The sequence below is a fragment of the Tubulanus polymorphus genome, chromosome 5, assembly GCF_964204645.1.
Source record: "Tubulanus polymorphus chromosome 5, tnTubPoly1.2, whole genome shotgun sequence".
NCBI lineage: Eukaryota > Metazoa > Nemertea > Palaeonemertea > Tubulaniformes > Tubulanidae > Tubulanus > Tubulanus polymorphus.
Genome location: NC_134029.1, coordinates 15,810,641 through 15,832,472, shown reverse-complemented (window position 1 = coordinate 15,832,472; position 21,832 = coordinate 15,810,641). Strand labels below are relative to the sequence as shown.

General features: G+C 39.3%; 2 protein-coding genes across 7 annotated transcripts in view; both read right to left on the bottom strand.

Moving 5' to 3' along the window:
- LOC141906266 (fibrillin-3-like) overlaps positions 1 to 21,832 on the bottom strand; it is a 769,611-nt gene that overhangs the window by 6,156 nt on the left and 741,623 nt on the right. The window lies entirely within an intron of this gene.
- On the bottom strand, positions 1,054 to 21,605 carry LOC141904929 (uncharacterized). Of its 6 annotated transcripts, XM_074793560.1 has the most exons (8): positions 17,251 to 17,369; positions 16,441 to 16,554; positions 13,798 to 13,912; positions 11,275 to 11,389; positions 8,752 to 8,866; positions 6,321 to 6,434; positions 3,867 to 3,980; positions 1,054 to 1,219 (listed from the first exon to the last, which is right to left on the bottom strand). In XM_074793560.1, the coding sequence occupies exons 4-8, from the start codon at positions 11,275 to 11,277 to the stop codon at positions 1,134 to 1,136; spliced, it is 432 nt and encodes a 143-aa protein (XP_074649661.1). In that variant the 5' UTR covers positions 11,278 to 11,389; positions 13,798 to 13,912; positions 16,441 to 16,554; positions 17,251 to 17,369; the 3' UTR covers positions 1,054 to 1,133. The 6 variants fall into 6 exon arrangements, with proteins under 6 accessions (XP_074649661.1, XP_074649663.1, XP_074649665.1 ...); XM_074793562.1 differs by lacking the exons at positions 8,752 to 8,866; positions 11,275 to 11,389; positions 13,798 to 13,912; positions 16,441 to 16,554 and adding exons at positions 17,560 to 19,952; positions 20,144 to 20,484; positions 21,260 to 21,605; XM_074793564.1 differs by lacking the exons at positions 8,752 to 8,866; positions 11,275 to 11,389; positions 13,798 to 13,912; positions 16,441 to 16,554 and adding exons at positions 17,560 to 19,952; positions 20,144 to 20,311; positions 21,260 to 21,605.

Below are 21,832 nucleotides of genomic sequence, written 5' to 3'. Positions count from 1 at the left end.
TTCTGACCATCACGGTGTCAGCATTGTGGTCGATAGCTTATATGAAACATTTGTAGATAACCAACGAAGGGGCCCAAAAGCACAAGCCAATTTCCAGTGATGTGATCCAAAAAATGCCCTACTGAAAAAAGTAGTCTCTCAATTGTACGAAACCAAATCGCACAGGAAAATTAATTTAGAAATTGTCGACTAGTAGCCACAGGCACTGGTTTTTTCTACGTAGTCTCTCATTTCATATCATAAGATTTCCCCCGTTTCAAACTGTTGAGTTTATGAGATAATATTAAACAGACATATTGGGGCCCTCAGTAATAACTAATATATTTCTTTTGATATTTGTACCTATCTGTTGGGTCCATCAAACAGTTGGTTTTCTGTAGTAACTAATATATATCACATGATACATGATTGTACTATCTATTGGGTCAAATATGGTCTTATATCAAACTTATACATTCCGATACCCATATGGGAGACTTTAATAGACCATTCTAAGTGGTTTCCTGTGAAATAATTGTTTTATTTTCTGTTTTCACGGTACTGCATTGGCATAATCCAAGAGAATGGAAGGGATGTATGGATTCATGTAATATGGCATATTCAAGTGCCGCTGCATATCCACATGGAAACGTTTGGCAATGTGAGGAAGTTCCTGCACTGTTCCTTCCTTTGAATTCACCAAATTACTAAATCAACTCAGCATAGTCATCAATATACATGTAGTTTATCCTTCAAAATCGAAGAGTGCTTGCGCATACACGTAGGCCTTAATCCTAATTCCACTATGTCTTGTATTATCGAAACCTATATCAACCCCATCTGACAAAGTTTAAATCAAACTTTGTCAGAAGGGGTTGAGAATTGAATAGGTTTCAATTGTTATCATTGGCTAATCGGGATCAGTTCAATTTTGATCTCATGTTTGTCTATACATCAATAATTAGGAATTATCCAAGTTTAGCGCAGTCTAATGTGTATACGGTTCCTAGAAAAATCAAATCGATATTTGGGTAAAGCCTGTGAATTTAACACAAACACTTGGATCATACATCATTATAAGTTTATTTGGAATCTTTCTCTTTTTTATAATTTTCTTTGTCAGCATTTTAGTGGCTTCGTCCAAAAGTTCACGATTAGGCATTCTGTTGGAACGAATGCAAGATCGTATGAAATATTTTATCTTCATCCGATGACCAGCGCCTTCGTGTTTTCATTCTGCCTATTAAAAGAAAGAAAATTCATTTATTTCTATATTTGGTTTAGGTTAAAAAATGATACTTTGTTTCTCTGCAGCTGCCGGGAAATAGTGTAAATTCCAATAAAATTTGTAATCAGTTCATTTCTATAGCTGCAGGGTCTATAATTGTATGCCTGATAGTGATTAGAAAAATAATGTACTGGGTAGATAGGCTGCAGGGTAAATTAACTTTAAGCTAGGTAGAGCGGAGAAACAAGGTATCATTTTTTCCCTTAATTGACCAATTTGAATACATGACCCGTCAAATTATATAAAACATACGTGCACAGTCAAAGTGGGAGGCACTACTTGTTCAGGTACTTGAGCTATTTAAATTAACCTTTTTGAAAGTAAGCTACCTGGGTAGGGATATCAAAATTGTGACATTGAAACTCGGGAAGTGCACTATTATATTGTATGTATATTAAACATCGCCTCAGCCTGGCAGCATATCGAAAAAGGTATGACCTTTAAACTTTATATATTCTTTATGATATACTAGTAAAACTAAACTGCTTTCAAATGTTATTACGGTTAATTTCAACCATTGATATTGAGCACTGCTTGGTGACCATGATGAATAATGCATCCCTGTAAAACTTGATGTACATGTTCATAGGGACATAATCTGCAACTTTGCACTACATCATAATATTGAATTTCGACCCGAGAATAATCTGAAGAATATGTATTGGTTATGTTTTAAATTACAATTGCTCATGTGACCTTGAAACTCAGGACGGCCATGTTGCATCCGATTGACCCAAAATCTCTCTCATGCTGACGCACCCTTCAGGAATGCAATCTGATAGATCAAGCAGAGTGTCCTCAATATTTCCCTTGAAAACTTCAAAAATAAGTTAAAAATGCTGATTTCAGCAAACAAAAAATGGCCGCCAGTCAACCATGTTGATTCTGACTAAGCTAGTATTTTGTAAAAAAGTGTATCTAGGGTAGATACATGTATATAAATAAATTATATCAATTGCATTAATATATTTTTATAAATGATATAGGGCCTATTACATTTTATAGATTATAGATTATAGATTGTACCTATCTATTGGGTCAATCAAACAGATGGTTTCCTCTGTAATAACTAATACATTCCACATGATAGTTTGTACCGACCTGTTGGGCCCTAATAATACAAAATAATCCATATGATAGATTTGACCAGACCAATCTAACTTTGGGTTTACTGTGTTATAAATACATTCTATCATAGATTTCCCTCAAACGGGGCATGTGAAAAATAATATATATTCAGTATGAATATAGACTTTAACAAACATATTGGGTCCCTCAAGGTGATTAGTAAGTACTTGGTGAAATACCTGACAATCTGCAAATGTCAAGAATTACCATTAAGATAGAGCATTTCATGCACTGGCACAACTTGCAATTTCTTGTGGTAATAACGTCACATTTTTTGGTACAAAAAGGTCACAGGACGGCCATCTTGTATCCGATTTTCCCAAAATCTCTCTCATGCTGACGCACCCTTCAGGAATACAATCTGATAGATCAAGTAGAGTGTCCTCAAAATTTCCCATGAAAACTTCAAAAATAAGTAAACTAGCAGTCCAGTGACACCATGCCAGGTAGTTTCAAATGCTCAACAATCTTACAATTTCAATATTCAGCGCCCCTGGTAACCAGATACAAAAACCAATGACCCTGAAACTCACCACAATCAATTAGAATAAGTCAACAGCTACGATTTTGTAATTGATTTTGATAACAAAATATGCCTCGTTACCGATTTAATATGGAAATACTAAGTTATTCTACTATTCAATGCCCCCTGGTGACCATATGCAAAACCCAATGACCTTGAAACTCACCACAATCAAAGAACATGTCATGAACTACAACTTTGCAATTGATCATGGTAACAAAATATGCCTAGATACTATTCAACGCCCCTGGTGACCATATATAATAACTCATGTCCTTAAAACTCACCACATACATAGACGATGTCATGAGCTAAACTTTGCAATTAATTGTGGTAACAAAATATGCATAGGTACAGACATAATATAGAAATACTAAGTTATTGTATTATTTAACGCCCCCTGGTGACCATATACAAAAACCGATGACCTTGAAGCTAACCAAAATCATAGAACACCTTATGAGCTACAACTTTCAATAGATTGTGGTAATACAATATGTTTAGGTATCAATATAATGTCGAAAATGGAAAATTTTGATAATTAAGGGATAGGAGCACCCTTAATACGACCAGTCAAACTGCGCAGTATTAATAAACCATCGTTTTTATATCCATTTTACACTGTATTGAAGGATTGCCAAAAAGTTTTCATTTTCGCATGTTGAAATGAGAAAAAATAAGCCATTTTTGAAATTCTAACAATATGCGTCCTGAGTTTCCATACCTACGAACCATTGATTTTTGATGATTTGATTATAATTTCAAATGGTAGGCGCGGAAACATATTGTTAAAATTGATTTACGGTCAACCCCGAATATAACCGTTTCACTGGTAGTATGAAGATCAAATTCAGGTATGTGTTCAAAAGTTTTAGAGAAATATCCCAAAAAAATTGACTTTCGTTCCCTAGTGGGCTAAAAAGGTATGAAATAACTAAACTGATTTACCATCAGTTGCGGAAAGTTGACTCATATCTACCATAAGACTCTCTCTATGTGATTCAACTGCGGATTGATTGGAATCTTTCACACCAATTGTATCGAACTTGGTGGTCCATTTTCCTGTGAAAATTAAAAATATGAACATGCATAAGCAATTGAGTAGTGGTTGAAATTGAGACCAAAATTGATATTTTTTGGGTACGAAAAAAGGTCACAGGACGGCCATCTTGCGTCTGATTGACCAAAAATTTCTCTCATGCCGATGCACCCTTCGGGTATACAATCTGATAGATCAAGGTAATTGATCAGAGTCTTCAAAATTCCCTTGAAAACTTCAACTAGGGGTCCAGGGACACCATGCCCACTTGGGAAGTGGTTCCAAATGCTCAACAATCTAACAATTTCAATATTCAACGCCCCCTGGCAACCATATACAAAAACCAATGACCTTGAAACTCACCACAATCATAGAACATGTCAGCAGCTACGATTTTGTAATTGATTGTGATAACAAAATATGCCTCGTTACCAATTTGATATGGAAATACTAAGTTATTCTACTATTCAACCCCCCCTGGAGACCATATTCAAAACCCAATGACATCAAAACTTACCACAATCATAGAACATGTCATGAACTACAACTTTGCAATTGATCATGGTAACAAAATATGCCTAGGTACCAATATAATAAGGAAATACTTAGTTATTCTACTATTCAACGCGCCCTGGTGACCATATAGAAAAACTAATGTCCTTAAAACTCACAACAATCATAGATGATGTCATGAGCTACAACTTTCCAATTGATTGTGGTTACAAAATATACATAGGTACAAATATAATAAAGAAATGCTAAGATATTGTATTATTCAACGCCCCCTGGTGGCCATATACAAAATCTAATTACCTTGCAACACACCATAATCATAGAACATGTTATGAGCTACAACTTTCTAATTGAATGTGGTACCAAAATACGCTTAGGTATCAATATAATGTGGAAAAACTTTTTCCCATTTACGAATGAGTACTGGTGAGACCAAGATGGCCGCCAATTGCGTCATAATTGGCTGATGAAAAATACCTGTCTCAGGTATAAAACATCCCTTTCCAAAGAATACCCATCACAAATTGCAATGAGAAATGGCAAACCAGTAGGAAGCTACAGGACTCAGAATTCGGGCAAAAATTAACATTTTTGGGTACTAAAAAGGTCATAGGACGGCCATCTCGAGTCCGACCGACCCAATTTTTGTTATGTTGATGGGCCCTGGGGGGATTCACATATATCCGAAAGATCAAGGTAATTGATCGAAGCGTCTTCAAAATTTCTCTCAAAAAGATCAAAAATGTGTAAAAAGTGCTGATTTTGGCGAACAACAATGGCTGCCAGTCGGCCATCTTGATTCTGACAGGGCCAGTTTTTGGGCTGAAGATGTGTCTAGGGTAGATACATGTGTATCCCAAATATCAAGACGTTACCTTGAAGCGTCTTCAAAACTTCCCAAAATAACTGGATTCCGTCTACAGACGGACGGACAGACGACGGACGAAAAGTGAACGCAATAGCCCGCTGGGACTAAAGTCCCAAGTGGGCTAAAAATGAGTAAGAAAGTGCTGATTTCAGCAAACAGAAATGGCCACCAGTCAACCATGTTAATTCTGACCAAGCTCAGTTTTTGGGCAGAAGATGTATCTAGGGTAGATACATGTATATAAATACATTAAATCAATTACATTAATATATTTCTATAAATGATAATGGGCCTATTACATTTTATAGATTGTACCTATCTATTGGGTCCATCAAACAGCTGGTTGCCTGTGTAATAACTAATACATTCCACATGATAGATTGTACCGACCTATTGGGTCCTTTGTCTTATAGTACATAATAATCCACATGATAGATTTTACCAGACCAATCTAACTGTGGGTTTTCTGTGTTAAAACAATACATTCTATAATAGATTTCCCTCAATTCGGGGATTCCTATGTGATGAATAATATACATTAATATACATTAATGTTTTGAACACATACGTCTAATTGGTTTTAATACGACCAGTGAAACCGTGCAGTTTTAATAAACCATTGTTTTTATATCCATTTTACGCTGTATTGAAGGATTGCCAAAAAGTTTTCATTTTCGCATGTTGAAATGAGAAAAAATAAGCCATTTTTGAAATTCTAACAATATGCGTCCTGAGTTTCCATGCCTACGAACCATTGATTTTTGATGATTTGATTATAATTTCAAATGGTCAGCACGGAAACATATTTTTAAAATTGATTTACAGTCAACCCCCAATATAACAGTTTCACTGGTAGTATGAAGCTAAATTCAGGTAGGCCTACAATGTGTTCAAAAGTTTTAGAGAAATATCCCAAATAATCGACTTTCGGTCTAAAGTCCCTAGTGGGCTAAAAAGGTATGAAATAACTAAACTGATTTACCATCAGTTGCGGAAAGTTGACTCGTATCTGTCATAAGACTCTCTCTATATGATTCAACTGCGGATTGATTGGAATCTTTCACACCAATTGTATCGAACTCTGTGGTCCATCTTCCTGTGAAAATTAAAAATATGAACATGCATAAGCAATTGAGTAGTGGTTGAAATTGAGACAAAAATTGACATTTTTTGGGTACGAAAAAAGGTCACAGGACGGCCATCTTGCGTCCGATTGACCCAAAATTTCTCTCATGCCGATGCACCCTTCGGGTATAGAATCTGATAGATCAACGTAATTAATCAGAATCTTCAAAATTCCCTTGAAAACTTCAAAAATGAGTAAGAAAGTGCTGATTTCAGCGAACAAAAATGGCCACTAGTCAACCATGTTGATTCTGACCAAGCTCAGTTTTTGGGCAGAAGATGTATCTAGGGTAGATACATGTATATAAATACATTAAATCAATTACATTAATATATTTCTATAAATGATAATGGGCCTATTACATTTTATAGATTGTACCTATCTATTGGGTCCATCAAACAGCTGGTTTCCTGTGTAATAACTAATACATTCCACATGATAGATTGTACCGACCTATTGGGTCCTTTGTCTTATAGTACATAATAATCCATATGATAGATTTTACCAGACCAATCTAACTGTGGGTTTCCTGTGTTATAATAATACATTCTGTCATAGATTTCCCTCAAACTGGGGGATTCCTATGTGATAAATATTTTATATTCAGCATGATAGACTTTAACAAACATAATGGGTCCTTCAAGGTGATTAGTTAGTACTTGGTGAAATACTGAACAATCTGGAAATGTCAAGAATCACCATTACCATAGGGCATTTCATGCACTGGCACAACATGCAATTGTTTGTGGTAACAACGTCATATGTCTAGGTACTAATATACTGTAGTACCATATTCTTCGGCTAATTTACGCCACCGGTGAACATAAACAATGCCTAGAAACTCACCACAATCTTAGGGCAATTCATGTTAGAGCAAGTCATGAGGCCAAGTTATTTACTGCGAATGAGAGAAATTGAGATAAATGATCGAAGCGTTTTCAATATTTCCCATGAAAACTTGAACTAGGGGTCCAGGGACACCATGCCCACTTGAGAAATGTTTCCGTATGCTCAACAATCTAACAATTTCAATATTCAACGCCCCCTGGTGACCATATACAAAAACCAATGGCCTTGAAACTCACCACAATCATGGTACATGTCAGGAGGAATGATTTCATGGATTGTGATGACAAAATATGCCTTGTTACCAATTTAATATGGAAATACTAGATCATAGAACATGTCATGAACTAAAACTTTCTAATTGATCATGGTAACAAAATAAGCCTAGGTACCAATATAAGGAAATACTAAGTTATTCTACTATTCAATGCCTCTTGGTGACCATATAGAATAACTAATGTCCTTAAAACTTGCCACAATCATAGATAATTTCATGAGCTACAACTTTGCAATTGATTGTGGTTACAAAATATGCATTGATACGAATATAATATGGAAAGATATTGTATTATTCAATGCACACTGGGCCATATACAAAACCAATGACCTTGAAACTCACCACAATCATAGATCATGTTATGAGCTACAACTTTCTTATTGATTGTGGTAACAAAATACGCCTAGGTATCAATATAATGTGGAAAATTTTTTTCCCACCTAGGAATGAGTACTGATGACACCAAGATGGCCGCCAATTGCGTCATAATTGGCTGATCAAAAATACCTGTCTCAGGTATAAAACATCCCTTTCTTAAGAATACCCATCACAAATTGCAATGAGAAATGGCAAACAAGTAGGAAGCTACAGGACTCGGAATTCAGGCCAAAATTGACATTTTTTGGCATTAAAAAAGGTCATAGGATGGCCATCTTGAGTTCGATCGACCCAATTTTTGTTATGCTGATGGGCCCTGGGGGGATGCACATACATCCGAAAGATCAAAATGTTCCCTCAAAAAGTTAAAAAATGTGTAAAAAGTGTTGATTTTGGCGAACATCAATGGCTGCCAGTCGGCCATCTTGATTCTGACAGGGCCAGTTTTGGGGCTGAAGATGTGTCTAGGGTAGATACATGTGTAACCCAAATATCAAGACATTACATTGAAGCGTCTTCAAAACTTCCCAAAATAACTGGATTCCGTCTACGGACGGACGTACGCTATGACGGACAATGGACGAAAAGTGAACGCAATAGCCCACTGGGACTAAAGTCCCAAGTGGGCTAAAAAGGTTCAAACAATGTCTAAAAGTGCTGATTTCAAAATGTATCAGAATAACTGGATTCTGTCAAGCTCGGGACAATGACACAAAGCGGATGCGATAACCCGCTTAAGTCCATTTCATGTGGCTAAAAAGATATGAAATAACTAAACTGATTTACCATCGGTTGTGGAAAGTCGACTCATATCTGTCATAAGACTCTCTCTATGTGATTCAACTGCAGATTGATTGGCATCTTTCACACCAATTTGTATCGAACTCGGTGGTCCATCTTCCTGTAAAAATTAAAAATATGAACATGCATAAGCAATTGAGTAGTGGTTGAAATTGAGACCAAAATTGACATTTTTTGGGTACGATAAAAGGTCACAGGACGGCCATCTTGCATCCGATTGACCCAAAATTTCTCTCATGCCGATGCACCCTTCGGGTATACAATCTGATAGATCAAGGTAATTGATCAGAATTTTCAAAATTCCCTTGAAAACTTCAAAAATGAGTAAGAAAGTGCTGATTTCAGCGAACAAAAAAGGCCACCAGTCAACCATGTTGATTCTGACCAAGCTCAGTTTTTGGGCAGAAGATGTATCTAGGGTAGATGCATGTATATAAATACATTAAATCAATTAAATTAATATATTTCTATGAATGATATAGGGCCCATTACATTTTATAGATTGAAGCTATCTATTGGGTCCATGAAACAGCTGGTTTCCTGTGTAATAACTAATACATTCCACATGATAGATTGTACCGACCTATTGGGTCATTTGTCTTATAGTACATAATAATCCATATGATAGATTTTACCATCAGACCAATCTAACTCTGGGTTTCCTGTGTTATAACAATACATTCTATCATAGATTTCCCTCAATTCGGGGATTCCTATGTGATGAATAATATACATTAATAGGCCTATACATTAATGTTTTGAACACATACGCCTAATTGGTTTTAATACTACCAGTGAAACTGTGCAGTTTTAATAAACCATTGTTTTTATATCCATTTTACGCTGTATTGAAAGATTGCCAAAAAGTTTTCATTTTCGCATGTTGAAATGAGAAACTAGGGGTCCAGGGACACCATGCCCACTTGGGAAATGGTTTCAAATGCTCAACAATCTAACAATTTCAATATTCAACGCCCCCTGGTGACCATTTACAAAAACCAACGACCTTGAAACTCACCAAAATCATAGAACATGTCAGCAGCTACGATTTTGTAATTGATTGTGATAACAAAATATGCCTCGTTACCAATTTAGTATGGAAATACTAAGTCATTCTACTATTCAACGCCCCCTGGTGACCATATTCAAAACCCAATGACCTCGAAACTCACCACAATCATAGAACATGTCATGAACTACAACTTTGCAATTGATCATGGTAACAAAATATGCCTAGGAGCGAACTCTTTTATCAGATCGGAGAATCCGTTTGCCTCCAATCGTACTCTTTTATTGGTCACGTGACTTTTTGGAGTCTCCGAAACCTCCTTTCTGTCGAGGTGGTGTGATTCGGATTTTGTGTGGAGCCAACCGGAGATTTCGGACGGAGACTTCGGAGGTCATAAAAGAGTACGCCCTTGGTACCAATATAATAAGGAAATACTAAGTTATTCTACTATTCAACGCCCCCTGGTGACCATATAGAAAAACTAATGTCCTTAAAACTCACAACAATCATAGATGATGTCATGAGCTACAACTTTCCAATTGATTGTGGTTACAAAATATGCATAGGTACGAATATAATAAAGAAATGCTAAGATATTGTATTATTCAACGCCCCCTGGTGGCCATATACGAAATCCAATTACCTTGAAACTCACCACAATCATAGAACACGTTATGAGCTACAACTTTCTAATTGATTGTGGTAGCAAAATACGCTTAGGTATCAATATAATGTGGAAAAACTTTTTCCCACTTACGAATGAGTACTGGTGACACCAAGATGGCCGCCAATTGTGTCATAATTGGCTGATGAAAAATACCTGTCTGAGGTATAAAACATCCCTTTCCAAAGAATACCCATCACAAATTGCATTGAGAAATGGTAAACCAGTAGGAAGCTACAGGACTCAGAATTCGGGCAAAAATTAACATTTTTGGGCACTAAAAAGGTCATAGGACGGCCATCTTGAGTCCGACCGACCCAATTTTTGTTTCGTTGATGGGCCCTGGGGGGATTCATATATATCCGAAAGATCAAGGTAATTGATCGAAGCGTCTTCAAAATTTCCCTCAAAAAGTTCAAAAATGTGTAAAAAGTGCTGATTTTGGCGAACAACAATGGCTGCCAGTCAGCCATCTTGATTCTGACAGGGTCAGTTTTTGGGCTGAAGATGTGTCTAGGGTAGATACACGTGTAACCCAAATATCAAGACGTTACCTTGAAGCGTCTTCAAAACTTCCCAAAATAACTGGATTCCGTCTACGGACGGACGTACGCTATGACGGACAATGGACGAAAAGTGAACGCAATAGCCCACTGGGACTAAAGTCCCAAGTGGGCTAAAAAGGTTCAAACAATGTCTAAAAGTGCTGATTTCAAAATGTATCAGAATAACTGGATTCTGTCAAGCTCGGGACAATGACACAAAGCGGATGCGATAACCCGCTTAAGTCCATTTCATGTGGCTAAAAAGATATGAAATAACTAAACTGATTTACCATCGGTTGTGGAAAGTCGACTCATATCTGTCATAAGACTCTCTCTATGTGATTCAACTGCAGATTGATTGGCATCTTTCACACCAATTTGTATCGAACTCGGTGGTCCATCTTCCTGTAAAAATTAAAAATATGAACATGCATAAGCAATTGAGTAGTGGTTGAAATTGAGACCAAAATTGACATTTTTTGGGTACGATAAAAGGTCACAGGACGGCCATCTTGCATCCGATTGACCCAAAATTTCTCTCATGCCGATGCACCCTTCGGGTATACAATCTGATAGATCAAGGTAATTGATCAGAATTTTCAAAATTCCCTTGAAAACTTCAAAAATGAGTAAGAAAGTGCTGATTTCAGCGAACAAAAAAGGCCACCAGTCAACCATGTTGATTCTGACCAAGCTCAGTTTTTGGGCAGAAGATGTATCTAGGGTAGATGCATGTATATAAATACATTAAATCAATTAAATTAATATATTTCTATGAATGATATAGGGCCCATTACATTTTATAGATTGAAGCTATCTATTGGGTCCATGAAACAGCTGGTTTCCTGTGTAATAACTAATACATTCCACATGATAGATTGTACCGACCTATTGGGTCATTTGTCTTATAGTACATAATAATCCATATGATAGATTTTACCATCAGACCAATCTAACTCTGGGTTTCCTGTGTTATAACAATACATTCTATCATAGATTTCCCTCAATTCGGGGATTCCTATGTGATGAATAATATACATTAATAGGCCTATACATTAATGTTTTGAACACATACGCCTAATTGGTTTTAATACTACCAGTGAAACTGTGCAGTTTTAATAAACCATTGTTTTTATATCCATTTTACGCTGTATTGAAAGATTGCCAAAAAGTTTTCATTTTCGCATGTTGAAATGAGAAACTAGGGGTCCAGGGACACCATGCCCACTTGGGAAATGGTTTCAAATGCTCAACAATCTAACAATTTCAATATTCAACGCCCCCTGGTGACCATTTACAAAAACCAACGACCTTGAAACTCACCAAAATCATAGAACATGTCAGCAGCTACGATTTTGTAATTGATTGTGATAACAAAATATGCCTCGTTACCAATTTAGTATGGAAATACTAAGTCATTCTACTATTCAACGCCCCCTGGTGACCATATTCAAAACCCAATGACCTCGAAACTCACCACAATCATAGAACATGTCATGAACTACAACTTTGCAATTGATCATGGTAACAAAATATGCCTAGGAGCGAACTCTTTTATCAGATCGGAGAATCCGTTTGCCTCCAATCGTACTCTTTTATTGGTCACGTGACTTTTTGGAGTCTCCGAAACCTCCTTTCTGTCGAGGTGGTGTGATTCGGATTTTGTGTGGAGCCAACCGGAGATTTCGGACGGAGACTTCGGAGGTCATAAAAGAGTACGCCCTTGGTACCAATATAATAAGGAAATACTAAGTTATTCTACTATTCAACGCCCCCTGGTGACCATATAGAAAAACTAATGTCCTTAAAACTCACAACAATCATAGATGATGTCATGAGCTACAACTTTCCAATTGATTGTGGTTACAAAATATGCATAGGTACGAATATAATAAAGAAATGCTAAGATATTGTATTATTCAACGCCCCCTGGTGGCCATATACGAAATCCAATTACCTTGAAACTCACCACAATCATAGAACACGTTATGAGCTACAACTTTCTAATTGATTGTGGTAGCAAAATACGCTTAGGTATCAATATAATGTGGAAAAACTTTTTCCCACTTACGAATGAGTACTGGTGACACCAAGATGGCCGCCAATTGTGTCATAATTGGCTGATGAAAAATACCTGTCTGAGGTATAAAACATCCCTTTCCAAAGAATACCCATCACAAATTGCATTGAGAAATGGTAAACCAGTAGGAAGCTACAGGACTCAGAATTCGGGCAAAAATTAACATTTTTGGGCACTAAAAAGGTCATAGGACGGCCATCTTGAGTCCGACCGACCCAATTTTTGTTTCGTTGATGGGCCCTGGGGGGATTCATATATATCCGAAAGATCAAGGTAATTGATCGAAGCGTCTTCAAAATTTCCCTCAAAAAGTTCAAAAATGTGTAAAAAGTGCTGATTTTGGCGAACAACAATGGCTGCCAGTCAGCCATCTTGATTCTGACAGGGTCAGTTTTTGGGCTGAAGATGTGTCTAGGGTAGATACACGTGTAACCCAAATATCAAGACGTTACCTTGAAGCGTCTTCAAAACTTCCCAAAATAACTGGATTCCGTCTACGGACGGACGTACGCTATGACGGACAATGGACGAAAAGTGAACGCAATAGCCCACTGGGACTAAAGTCCCAAGTGGGCTAAAAAGGTTCAAACAATGTCTAAAAGTGCTGATTTCAAAATGTATCAGAATAACTGGATTCTGTCAAGCTCGGGACAATGACACAAAGCGGATGCGATAACCCGCTTAAGTCCATTTCATGTGGCTAAAAAGATATGAAATAACTAAACTGATTTACCATCGGTTGTGGAAAGTCGACTCATATCTGTCATAAGACTCTCTCTATGTGATTCAACTGCAGATTGATTGGCATCTTTCACACCAATTTGTATCGAACTCGGTGGTCCATCTTCCTGTAAAAATTAAAAATATGAACATGCATAAGCAATTGAGTAGTGGTTGAAATTGAGACCAAAATTGACATTTTTTGGGTACGATAAAAGGTCACAGGACGGCCATCTTGCATCCGATTGACCCAAAATTTCTCTCATGCCGATGCACCCTTCGGGTATACAATCTGATAGATCAAGGTAATTGATCAGAATTTTCAAAATTCCCTTGAAAACTTCAAAAATGAGTAAGAAAGTGCTGATTTCAGCGAACAAAAAAGGCCACCAGTCAACCATGTTGATTCTGACCAAGCTCAGTTTTTGGGCAGAAGATGTATCTAGGGTAGATGCATGTATATAAATACATTAAATCAATTAAATTAATATATTTCTATGAATGATATAGGGCCCATTACATTTTATAGATTGAAGCTATCTATTGGGTCCATGAAACAGCTGGTTTCCTGTGTAATAACTAATACATTCCACATGATAGATTGTACCGACCTATTGGGTCATTTGTCTTATAGTACATAATAATCCATATGATAGATTTTACCATCAGACCAATCTAACTCTGGGTTTCCTGTGTTATAACAATACATTCTATCATAGATTTCCCTCAATTCGGGGATTCCTATGTGATGAATAATATACATTAATAGGCCTATACATTAATGTTTTGAACACATACGCCTAATTGGTTTTAATACTACCAGTGAAACTGTGCAGTTTTAATAAACCATTGTTTTTATATCCATTTTACGCTGTATTGAAAGATTGCCAAAAAGTTTTCATTTTCGCATGTTGAAATGAGAAACTAGGGGTCCAGGGACACCATGCCCACTTGGGAAATGGTTTCAAATGCTCAACAATCTAACAATTTCAATATTCAACGCCCCCTGGTGACCATTTACAAAAACCAACGACCTTGAAACTCACCAAAATCATAGAACATGTCAGCAGCTACGATTTTGTAATTGATTGTGATAACAAAATATGCCTCGTTACCAATTTAGTATGGAAATACTAAGTCATTCTACTATTCAACGCCCCCTGGTGACCATATTCAAAACCCAATGACCTCGAAACTCACCACAATCATAGAACATGTCATGAACTACAACTTTGCAATTGATCATGGTAACAAAATATGCCTAGGAGCGAACTCTTTTATCAGATCGGAGAATCCGTTTGCCTCCAATCGTACTCTTTTATTGGTCACGTGACTTTTTGGAGTCTCCGAAACCTCCTTTCTGTCGAGGTGGTGTGATTCGGATTTTGTGTGGAGCCAACCGGAGATTTCGGACGGAGACTTCGGAGGTCATAAAAGAGTACGCCCTTGGTACCAATATAATAAGGAAATACTAAGTTATTCTACTATTCAACGCCCCCTGGTGACCATATAGAAAAACTAATGTCCTTAAAACTCACAACAATCATAGATGATGTCATGAGCTACAACTTTCCAATTGATTGTGGTTACAAAATATGCATAGGTACGAATATAATAAAGAAATGCTAAGATATTGTATTATTCAACGCCCCCTGGTGGCCATATACGAAATCCAATTACCTTGAAACTCACCACAATCATAGAACACGTTATGAGCTACAACTTTCTAATTGATTGTGGTAGCAAAATACGCTTAGGTATCAATATAATGTGGAAAAACTTTTTCCCACTTACGAATGAGTACTGGTGACACCAAGATGGCCGCCAATTGTGTCATAATTGGCTGATGAAAAATACCTGTCTGAGGTATAAAACATCCCTTTCCAAAGAATACCCATCACAAATTGCATTGAGAAATGGTAAACCAGTAGGAAGCTACAGGACTCAGAATTCGGGCAAAAATTAACATTTTTGGGCACTAAAAAGGTCATAGGACGGCCATCTTGAGTCCGACCGACCCAATTTTTGTTTCGTTGATGGGCCCTGGGGGGATTCATATATATCCGAAAGATCAAGGTAATTGATCGAAGCGTCTTCAAAATTTCCCTCAAAAAGTTCAAAAATGTGTAAAAAGTGCTGATTTTGGCGAACAACAATGGCTGCCAGTCAGCCATCTTGATTCTGACAGGGTCAGTTTTTGGGCTGAAGATGTGTCTAGGGTAGATACACGTGTAACCCAAATATCAAGACGTTACCTTGAAGCGTCTTCAAAACTTCCCAAAATAACTGGATTCCGTCTACGGACGGACGGACGGACGGACGAAAAGTGAACGCAATAGCCTGCTGGGACTCCCAAGTAGGCTAAAAATAAGCCATTTTTGAAATTCTAACAATATGCGTCCTGAGTTTCCATGCCTACGAACCATTGATTTTTGATGATTTGATTATAATTTCAAATGGTAGGCACGGAAACATATTGTTAAAATTGATTTACAGTCAACCCACAATATACCAGTTTCACTGGTAGTATGATGATCAAATTCAGGTAGGCCTACAGTATGTGTTCAAAAGTTTTAGAGAAATATCCCAAATAATCGACTTTCGGTCTAAAGTCCCTAGTGGGCTAAAAAGGTATGAAATAACTAAACTGATTTACCATCGGTCTCGGAAAGTTGACTCGTATCTACCATAAGACTCTCTCTATGTGATTCAACTGCGGATTGATTGGAATCTTCCACACCAATTGTATCGAACTCGGTGGTCCATTTTCCTGCGAAAATTAAAAATATGAACATGCATAAGCAATTGAGTAGTGGTTGAAATTGAGACAAAAATTGATATTTTTTGGGTACGAAAAAAGGTCACAGGATGGCCATCTTGCATCCGATTGACCCAAAATTTCTCTCATGCTGATGGAACCTTCGAGTACACGATCTGATAGATCAAGGTAATTCGATCAGTGTCTTCAAAATTCCCTTGAAAACTTCAAAAATGAGTAGGAAAGTGCTGATTTCAGCGAACAAAAATGGCCACCAGTCAACCATGTTGATTCTGACCAAGCTCAGTTTTTGGGTACAAGATGTATCTAGGGTAGATACATGTATATAAATACATTAAATCAATTACATTAATATATTTTTATAAATGATATAGGGCCTATTACATTTTATAGATTGTACCTATCTATTGGGTCGATCAAACAGCTGGTTTCCTGTGTAATAACTAATACATTCCACATGATAGATTGTACCGACCTATTGGGTCCTTTGTCTTATAGTACATAATAATCCATATGATAGATTTTACCAGACCAATCTAACTGTGGGTTTGCTGTGTAATAACAATACATTCTATCATAGATTTCCCTCAATTCGGGGATTCCTAGGTGATGAATTATATACATTCAGTATGATAGACTTTAACAAACATTGGGCCTAATGGGTCCTTTTAGGTGATTAGTTAGTACTTGGTGGAAATGTCAATGTCAATCTGTCATGTTGACTCATCTGTCATGTCTCTCCATGTGGTTAACCTGTGGATTGATTGGAATCTTCTGCACCACTCGTACCGAACGCGGTGGTCCATCTTCCTATGAAAATAAAAAATATGAACATGCATAAGCAATTGAGTAGTAGGCCTAGTTGAAATTGAGGCCAAAATTGACATTTTTTTGGTACAAAATAGGAAACAGAACGGCCATCTTGCATCTGAAAACATTTGGTTGGTTTTCACGAGCTCGGTGATCTAGTGGGATGACGCTGCGCTAGTAATTTACTTGCCCAGGTTTGAGTCTCGCTCTAGCTGCTCTATTTTCTCTAACTCTGTTCTCTACACTTTCCTTGAATTTTCTAAGTTGCGCACCTCCGTGCGCATGTGCGGCGTAAATCAGCCAATCAGCGACAATGTACGTTAAATAGCGGAACTAAATGTCGCAGCCGAAACACTCCAATCCCTCTTAGGGGACCGGCGGCTGCTGTTCAGGGTCGTTCTGCTTTTGCCCGGAACTTGTTGCCAAGACGTCCCCTTCTACTTCCACTCTCTGTAACAGTAAAACGGTCAATGTCGGTCGACGTCGGTCCTCGCGTTGAGAACGGACAACAGTGCTTAATTCAGTGAACTCCCTACACAAACGTTATCGGTCGTTGTCGGCCCTCGTGTTGAGGACACTAGACTCGTCTTTCCCACGCGAACAATGTCGAGAGACGTCGGTTCCCGCGTTGAGAACCGAACGGCGGCATTCTCTTAAGCGAACGTGAACGGTAGACACGTCTCTCTCGCACAAACGATGTCAAGCGATGTCGGTTCTCTCGTTGAGGATCGAACAGCGGCGCCTCCTTAGCGAGCTTCTCGCACGATCGATCTCGGTCCTCCCGTTGAGGAACGAACAGCGGCGTCTCCCTAGCAAGCCTTTTGCACGATCATAGTGGATCCTCTCGTAGAGGATCGAACAGCGGCGACTCCTTAGCAAGCTTCTCGTACGATCAATTTGGAGACATCGGTCAACATTGGTCCTCTCGTTGAGGGTCGAACAGCAGCGCGCCATTAGCGAGCATCTCGCACGATCCATGTCGGTCCTCCCGTTGAGGATCGAACGGCAGCGTCTCCTTAACGAGTTTCTCGCACGATCGATGTCGGTCCTCCCGTTGAGGATCGAACAGCGGCGTCTCTTTAGCGAGCCTTTCGCACGATCGATGTCGGTCCTCCCGTTGAGGATCGAACAGCGGCGACTCCTTAGCGAGCTTCTCGCACGATCAATTTGGAGCAACGTCGGTCCTCCTGTTGAGGAACGAACAGCAGCGCGCCCTAAGCGAGCTTCTCGCACGACCGATGTCGAGCGATGTCGGTCCTCTCGTTGAGGAACGAACAGCGGTGTCTCCTTAACAAGCTTCTCGTACGATCGATCTCGGTCCTCCCGTTGAGGAACGAACAGCGGCGTCTCCCTAGCAAGCCTTTTGCACGATCAAAGTCGAGCGAATTCAGTCCTCTCATTGAGGATCGAACAGCGGCGACTCCTCAGCGAGCTTCTCGCACGATCAATTTGGAGCAACATTGGTCCTCTCATTGAGGGTCGAACAGCGGCGTCTCCTTAACAAGCTTCTCGTACGATCGATCTCGGTCCTCCCGTTGAGGAACGAACAGCGGCGTCTCCCTAGCAAGCCTTTTGCACGATCAAAGTCGAGCGAAGTCAGTCCTCTCATTGAGGATCGAACAGCGGCGACTCCTTAGCGAGCTTCTCGCACGATCAATTTGGAGCAACATCGGTCCTCTCATTGAGGGTCGAACAGCAGCGCGCCATTGGCGAGCATCTCGCACGATCGCTGTCGGTCCTCCCGTTGAGGATCGAACAGCTGCGTCTCCTTAACGAGCTTCTCGCACGATCGATGTCGGTCCTCCCGTTGAGAATCGAACAGCGGTGTCTCTTTAGCGAGCCTTTCGCACGATCGATGTCGGTCCTCCCGTTGAGGATCGAACAGCGGCGTCTCCTTAGCGAGCTTCTCGCACGATCAATTTGGAGCAACGTCGCTCCTCCCGTTGAGGAACGAACAGCAGCGCGCCCTTAGCGAGCTTCGCGCACGACCGATGTCGAGCGATGTCGGTCCTCTCGTTGAGGGTCGAACAGCAACGCCCCTTAGCGAGCTTCTCGCACGATCGATGTCGATCCTCTCGTTGAGGGTCGAACAGCAGCGCCCCCTTAGCGAGCTTCTCGCACGATTGATGTCGAGCGATGTCGGTCCTCTCGTTGAGGAACGAACAGTAGCGCGCCCTTAGCGAGCTTCTCGCACGACCGATGTCGGTCCTCTCGTTGAGGGTCGAACAGCAGCGCGCCCTTAGCGAGCTTCTCGCACGACCGATGCGAGTGATGTCGATCCTCTCGTTGAGGGTCGAACAGCAGCGCCCCTTAGCGAGCCTCTCGCACGATCGATGTCGATCCTCTCGTTGAGGGTCGAACAGCAGCGCCCCTTAGCGAGCTTCTCGCACGATCGATGTCGATCCTCTCGTTGAGGGACAAACAGCAGCGCCCCCTTAGCGAGCTTCTCGCACGATCGATGTCGAGGGATGTCGGTCCTCTCGTTGAGGAACGAACAGTAGCGACTATTTCAGCGGACGTGTACGGTGGACACGCCAGCACACTCCGCCTTGGAAGACTCCAACTCCTGCTCCTGAGAACTAGAGATTAAAATAAAAAGCATAGACTGATAGAATATGCCAGTAGTTTTATTACGACTGTCTCCCCGAACAACCAGTTTTCGACTGGCTAAACAACTCTGGAAGACGACTCCCCTCTGCCTGCGGACTACCATCCGGACCCAAGATGGCAGCACCATCCAATACCCGACTGTACACGTTAAACTACCTACCACATAAACACTCAGCCGTATACGACACGTTACTAGATCTTGGTCTTATATTTCCCAATAAAATCAACTTAAGGTCTTAAGTTCCAAGTTAGTCTGAATACCAGTCGTTGTTACCGAATACCGGTTCCCTACAACCAACGGCTAGGTACTAGACCAGTTCCAAGTGGGCTAAAAAGATATGGAATAACTAAACTGATTTACCATCGGTTGCGGCAAGCTGACTCATAGGCCTATCTGTCATAAGACTCTCCATGTGGTTCAACTGCGGATTGATTGGAATCTTCCACACGACTTGTAGGCTTATCGAATTACTTTATAGGCCTAAAGCAATTGAGTAGTAGCTAAAATATATACATGATCAGGGATGAAAACGGCCCATACTGAAAAAGTTGGAAAATAGGCCTAATGGAAAAAAAATTTTTTGGGAAACAAAAATCAGTAACTTTTAGCCAAAAATCTTACTTTCTTTTGGTCAAAATGTCAATAGTTTGGGCTTGAATTACAGCCGCTCTTTGAATGAGATGCCATATTGGTTTCTCCGACTCCACAGTTGTGCTAACTACTGCCAAAAGCCGGCTTAGGGAGCACTCCTAACTACGGAGCACTCCGATGTGAATCCTTAGTTATGACATCCAATATAAGCCTAAAAGTTCCACCATAGACCTAGGCCTATCTCTTCACAATCACACCCCCATGATAAATTGGCTGTGACTGTGTTGGACTACCGGTGCCGACCTGATTACACCTGCGGTAGGCCTAAAAGCCTGAATTAAAATATCATGCCAAACGAACGAAATCAAGAGTAAAAGTCGCCCCAAATATGTCCGGTTTGTTTAGGCCTACTACGGTCCATGGGTGTATTGTTTGGCAACTGTTCAGTGACATAGAATTGGCCTACTGAATTGAATTATTCAAAGAACATTCAATGAATCTATTGTTAACGTTAGGCTAGTTAACGATAGCCTAACCTGTCAGTGGTTTAGTTTCACGATCGGATATTTTCACAAACCACACGTTGATATAAGCCCATCCGATTATAAAAAGCTTACCACCGACGATTAGGTAACTAACTCAGTTGATACGAGCAAAAAGATTTCATTTATCAATAGTACTTACCCAACAAGCCGTGCATAAACGCTAAACATAATTCCGAATCGAAACAACGATAATGGCCGCCACGTTGATGTGATCCTTGAATCTGATTGGTCGAGTCATACGAATCAATCTGATTGGTCGATAGATATATATCAAATCTGATTGGTCGAATCATACATAACGTTTCCGGAGTTCACCACCAGAGGGGTGTTGTGTCGCTACTCAACGACCCAATATGCGTTTCTGCCACATACGATATAATAATGTATGGGTGCTAACCACATCAGCTAAATAATTGGGGCCAAAATTATTGGGTCCTAGTCCCAATAAATAGAAAATGACCCAATACGACAGAGAGGCCCCAATACTCCGAGTCTCAGAATCACGCATGTCCCGATAAGTTGGCGTTTATAAAACTATATATATATATATATATATATATATATATATATATATATATATATATATATATATATATATATATATATATATATATATACATATATATATATATATATATATATACGTACGCACGCACGCACGCACACACACACACACACACACACACACACACACACACACACACACACATAT

Coding starts and splice junctions, on each gene's coding strand:
- LOC141904929 (XM_074793560.1), bottom strand. Junction 3,981..6,320: donor TCAACTTTCCGCAACTGATG/GTAAATCAGTTT, acceptor TAATTTTCACAG/GAAAATGGACCACCAAGTTC. Junction 1,220..3,866: donor TCAACTTTCCGCAACTGATG/GTAAATCAGTTT, acceptor TTCTTTTAATAG/GCAGAATGAAAACACGAAGG.